Source organism: Hyaena hyaena, unplaced genomic scaffold (genome assembly GCF_003009895.1).
Source record: "Hyaena hyaena isolate Hyena2069 unplaced genomic scaffold, ASM300989v1 scaffold_673, whole genome shotgun sequence".
Classification (NCBI taxonomy): domain Eukaryota; kingdom Metazoa; phylum Chordata; class Mammalia; order Carnivora; family Hyaenidae; genus Hyaena; species Hyaena hyaena.
The window spans coordinates 855,756-861,755 of record NW_024081308.1 but is presented as its reverse complement, the minus strand read 5'-3'; the positions used below and the strand labels follow the sequence as shown (position 1 = coordinate 861,755).

General features: G+C 47.0%; 1 protein-coding gene across 3 annotated transcripts in view; it reads left to right on the top strand.

Moving 5' to 3' along the window:
* The first annotated feature begins 601 nt into the window (after positions 1–601).
* Positions 602–6,000, top strand: part of SPIRE1 (spire type actin nucleation factor 1) — a 220,844-nt gene continuing 215,445 nt past the window's right edge. Inside the window, exon 1 of one of the 3 annotated variants that reach the window (XM_039217239.1) lies at positions 602–1,350. In XM_039217239.1, coding sequence (XP_039073170.1) covers positions 1,038–1,350 — 313 coding nt within the window. In that variant the 5' untranslated portion in view covers positions 602–1,037. The remainder of the gene's footprint in view (positions 1,351–6,000) is intronic. The other 2 variants (XM_039217237.1, XM_039217238.1) reach the window with 2 other exon arrangements.

Sequence of the window (6,000 nt, the reverse complement as noted above, 5' to 3'; positions counted from 1 at the left end):
TTTCATTCTATGGCTAATTGCCCTCAGTTCAATTTTGCCACTGCGATACCAATTCCACATCGCTACTGGGTTAATTGGACAATGATGAGTGTGATCATTGGAGACCTTATTTTAGTGAGGAGTTTTAGAAACGTTACAAAATGAATCCGGAAGGACGCCGAAATTAATGTCTACAAAATTATTTGCAACATGTTTATATCCCAGGCCCTGATCTACGCGCTTGGGGGAAGTCAGTGAGCAAAACCCATAAAAGGCTTCCGTCCTCATGGGGCTTACAATGAAGATGGGAGGGCCTATTCAATACAATACATCTAAATAAATTATACGGTATACTGATGGCGACAGCTACTCCAGAAAGAGCAAAAGCGGGTCCGGGGCATGCTGAAGGGGCGAGGCCGGGCGCAGTACGAAGTCGGCTGGTCAAGAGAAACCGCGTGGAGGCTTGAAAGAGGCGCGAGGTCGGCGCCCTGCAGGAGGGTCCTGCGGCGGATGGGGGCAGGGGAGCCGGCCCGGGAACCGAAGCCGGAGCAGTTCAACAGATCTTTATTAGGAATTCGCTCCAAGGTGGATTCGGGTTCCTAATTAGACTTCCGGCGAGCCAATTGCTGGGGGATCCAGCGCCAGCGGCCTCCCCGCCTGGCGGGGGACGGCTGCGCTCGGAGCGGTCAGCGCGGCGGCGGAGCGCCCACCTGAGCCCCCAGCGGTGCAGACCCCCTAACGCGGCGGCTCCGCAGCCCCGGCAGTGAGCGCGCAGCGGGCGCGGGGCGGGGCCGGCGGACGCCATCGCGTCGCTACGGGTAGGCGGCGGCGGCGGCGGCCTGCTCAGGACGGCCGCGGCGTCCTCGCCGCTCTCCGCTCGCCCACGGCCGCCGGGCCCTCGGCTGGTCCCCCGCCTGGTGCCCCGCGGCGGCGCGCGCGGCCAGGTTGGGCGGGGCGGTTCCGGGGATGAGGAGGCGGCGGCGCGCCGAGACGATGCTCGGGAGCTGAAGAGACGCCGGCACAAGGCGCGGCGGCCGAGCGCAGCGCCGACCCGCGGGATGGCTCAGCCGGCGGGCGGCGGGGAGCCCCGGGCGGAGCCGGCGGGGGGCGAGGGGCCGCCGGACCCCGGGGCGGCGGGCGGCCCGCCGGACGCGCTGAGCTTGGAGGAGATACTGAGGCTCTACAACCAGCCCATCAACGAGGAGCAGGCGTGGGCCGTGTGCTACCAGTGCTGCGGCTCCCTGCGCGCCGCGGACGCCGGCCGCCGCCAGCCCCGCCGCCGCGTGCGCTCAGCCGCTCAGATCCGTGTCTGGAGGGACGGCACCGTCACCCTGGCGCCCGACGACGCGGGAGAACCGCCCCCCGCTGCGGGTGAGACAGCCGACTTGCGCCCCCACGGAGAGTCCCCGCCGCGACCCCCTTCCCCTCGCAGCCCCCGGCCTGGTCCTTCCGCTCCGTGACCCCCACCCGCCACGAGAGTACCCCTCCGCGGCACCCTTTTCCCCTCGCAATCCCTGGGCCCTCCCCGCCCCCCCGCTCCGCGCCCCCTACCTCCTACTGGAGGATCCCCGCTGTGGCCTCCCCCCTTTTCCCTCGCAGTTCCTGGGCCCGGCCCTTCCGCCCCGCGACCCCCCACCTCCCAAAGGAGACCGGGAGGAGCCGGGCCTGGGGCCGGCGGGGGAGGGTGGTGCTGGCGCTGTGGCGGAGCGGGGCCCCACGTAGGTCCGAGCAGGGGGTGGGGGGCGGGTAGCGGCACAAAGAAGGGCTGTGAAGAGGGTGTCTGGGCGGGCCTGCGCCCCCTCAGCTGGGCCACGGACCTGCCCAGGGTGCTGGTAATTGTACACACTGGCATCGGACAGCTGCCCGCGTCTTGTTTGGGAAATGGAGTGGGTTGGGTCCTTTTCGTGATAAGCTGTGTATACATACTTACATGCCACGGCTATTTACTGGGGTTGCGTTTATGATGTGATAGGTGCTATGAAAGGTTCACGTGAGATCTCGCCAAGGGTACTTAATTCTGCCGTCAGGTAAATTACACCTTTCAGAATGAGTAGTCAGCTGATAGTATTTATTTATTTTTTTTTTAATTTGGCAACAAATTCTTTGGGTTAAGAAATACAGAATTCCCCGAGGAGAATTTTGTTATATTGGCAGAGATGGAGACTAAATAATGATTTCCAGCTCCTGAAAATTATAAAATAACTACTATTTACCTGCGTATTAAAATTTGTTGTGATGAAAAAACAGGTTTGTCAGGTCACAAGTTGAAAGGATTTCAGATAAACAAAATGGATTTTGGTTAGGTCATTGTCTGGTGTAAATTCTTCAAGATTATCACCTACACATTAATTTGTAGTTAGGGCTTACTCAGATTTAATGATGATCATGAGGGGATTGATAATAGGTTTCACGTGTTAGTTTTAGTATAATTCAGTCTTTTGAGAGGCGAGTATATTAAAAACATAAGAGAAATAATTTGCCCTCACTTTTAGAAAGTTGATGAAAGTATCATAATGCTAACGGTGAAAGATGTAATTCGTAAGTAGTCCGTAACGTGACATTTAATGCAAATCCTTATTTGAAGTAAACATTCAAGGTCATAGTTAACCAATCCTTTCATTTCCACCAGAACATTAATTTGTGGGTGTGTCATATAAACACATTTTAGAACTTTTATTTACTTAAATTGAGTCTTTATAATTCTTTTGAAATTATTTTATTTCAAATAGCTTTTAGTTTATTTGATGTGTTTATTGTTTTTAAGTTTGGACTTAACATTAGTGGAAAATACTCAGGATTATAGTTTACTTACCGTGTATTAATATGATATAAAAAGAGACATTTATTATAAAATACAGCAGAGCTGTGCCCTGGAATCTGGCATTTCTAGGGAAAAAATGTGTGCAACCCTGTTTTATTATTATATTTTTAATGTTTGTTTACTTTTGAGAGAGCACACAAGCAGGAGCGAGGCAGAGAGAGAGGGAGATACACAGAATCTAAAGCAGGCTCTAGGCTCTGAGCTGTCAGCACAGACCCTGACAAGGGCTTGAACCTGTGAGCCACGAGATCATGACCTAAGCCAGTCAGACGCTTAGCTGACTGAACCATCCAGGTGCCCTGCAACCCCCGTTTAGAAGCAGCATTTGGTAGTGGTGACTTCTGGAAGGAATAAAGAGCAGTTTACATTATCTTTCTCTTGAACTTGATCCCAGAGAGTGTGGATTTTGTTATATTTATGGACCTAGTAGTAGTTTAGTTGTCAAAGACAAGGTGTATTCTGGTGGTAGTTAAAAAAAATCAGAACCTTACATTGAAATGAATTATTATTATTATTTTGCATCATTACTATGAGTGATAACATCTTGACCTCCATGTAATACTCTATTTTCATGGAGAGAATAGTAGTTTTCCCTGCAGTAGTGACAATGGATTTGTAATCTCTTCTTCCGTAGTTCTTTTTTAAAAAATGCTATTTATTATTTTTGGGGGAGGAATGAGCAGGGGAGGGGCAGAGAGAGAGAGAGAGAGAGAGAGAAGCTCAAGCAGTCTTTGCTGATGTGGGGCTCAGACGCAAAACTGCAAGATCATGACCTGAACTGAGATCAGTAGTCGGATGCTTAACTGACTGCAGGGCACAGGCATCCCCTCTTCTTAGTTCTGCTCATGATCTCTGCTACCAGCTGTGGAGAGAGCCCAATCAAAGTTGTTGATGCAGTCTTGAGCATTTTAGGGTTGACCGATTAAAAATCTTTAGGAAGTTCATACCAAAGTGTTGTTTATGTTAGTTTATTTCCTTCTAGGATTTAAGAGTAGTTGCATGGCTACAGAAGGCACAACTGAACACTTAATCTTGATTCTTAAAAATTAATAATAACTTAGTACTGTGCACATGAATTAATTCTGTTTTTAAGGAAAAATGGTAATCATGACACTTTAGTACTTTTTCATCGTAGGGCATTTAACATGTATGTTGTTGGCAATCAACAATATTTATATTTTCATATATTTACCCATTGATTTATTTCCAAATGGAGGTTTAGGGAAATTAAGGGATTTGCTTAAATTCATACTGGTAACTTTGAGTCAAATCCAGGTCTTTCAACCGCTAGGCTTAGAAACAGATTTGGTTTGAATTTGGGTCACCCTTCCTAGCTGAGTGACCTACTGTAAGTTCCTTAACCTCCCTTAATTTAATGAGTTAAAGACACTCAAGCTCTGCATAGACAGTCACCGTGAGTCCAGCCTTGTCATCTGTAAAATGAGAATAGATGACTTTTTCACAAGAGAGTGTTTAAGTGAGATGATGCATGTAAAATGACAATAGCAAAGCTTTGTATGTAGTAGATACTCAGTAAGTTTAGGCTCCTTTTCCCCCTAATTTTGTGTCCTTTCACACCACCATGGTGCCTCTGGTCCTGCAGTTCTGCATTTTTACTCAGAATTGGGACAGATGTGTGGGTTGGGATTTCTCAGTCTCAGCACCATTGACATTTTTGGCTGAAAAATCCATTATGGGGCCTCCTTGTGCCTGTATAGGATGTTCAGCGGCATCCCTGATCTCTACCCACTGGATGTCAGTAACTACCCATCACCCCTCTCCCCCGCCCGAGTCGTAACAATCAAAAACGTCTCTGGACATGGCCAGATGTCCCCTGGGGGGCAAAGTCATCCCCTGTTGAGAAATACTGGTCTAGCAGATGATGAGTGGTATGCAGGATGGTGTTCAGTGTGGAGAATTGGATCCTGGCGGTTATCCTCCAATGAGTGAGTCAGCTGGGCAGCTTCCTCTGCTGTTGAATGAGTGAATGAGTGGCATTGGTTCCCTATCAGTAGTATTGCTCCTCTTAGTCCCATAGATGCGTGGAGTGCATGTCGCTCACATGCCTTCTGGACTTGTTTGCGGTTGAATGTAGTAGTAACTGATTTTAGTTCTTGTTTACTTTTAACAGTGTTGATACATCCAGAATGTTCACATTCAGTTTGAATTAGATTAGAAATATCTTATAAAAGAAATAGGAAAATGATGAAAGATATAGGAGACATGGAAATGAGACCGATATGAGAAAACAACAATGAAGAATAGGCAATTTTTTAAATCATTCAGATATAATCTAGTGCCGTGTACTGACATGGCCACGAAAGCAGTGTGATACAGGACTGGAGATAAATAGAAAAAATGAGTTCTTTAAAGGATATCTTAAGAGTCAAAATGATTAAATTATGAATTAGTATATTTTATGAAGTATTTCTGTGATGACAGAAGGAAACATTGCTTAGAATCAAGAGGGGTTATGATTCTTCTTAGGTGGCTAACTTAATGTTTTTATTGTACCCAATGTACTTGTAGTCATAGTAAGACTTTATTGCTGATAATAGTTTGTTATGTACAGGTTGATGAAGTTTTTGCTTTTACACCGTTATCAAATGAGTTAATGACACTCACGCTCTACATATGTGCCTGCTGTTTGTCACCAGTGTTCCTAACTGGCATTTGGAACACATTATACACATTATTTAGCAAGAGTCATTGATGGAATTTAGGGTGTATTCCAGATCTTTGCAAGATTGAAAACTTTTTTTCCCCTGGGGTGCCACAAAGAATTATTAATAACAGTAATATCAGAGCTTAGAACCAATGCATGGTCTCTCAGCAGCCTCTTAGGCCTTAAATCCCCATCTGACACAAATAACTTATTTCAGATTTTGGTTTCAGACTCTTTGATGTATCTATAATGGTAGATGTATAAAGAACATTTAAGAAGCTATGACCACATCTTGATTTAAAATAATCTTAGATTGGTAATAGGTTTTCCTGGGAGGAACAATGAAAGCCTGCATGAATACTAATAAAGGCATCCTTGGTATAGGGAATGAACATTCAGGCTTCCTTTGGGCTTTGAAAAGAGGACATGATCCGTCAACTTCTCAGCAAGTTTCATGCTAATTTGGTGGGAGAAATGGTCTTGGAATAACATACTATTTGATTTTAAAGAGAGACTGAATACTTGTGGAGAAGGT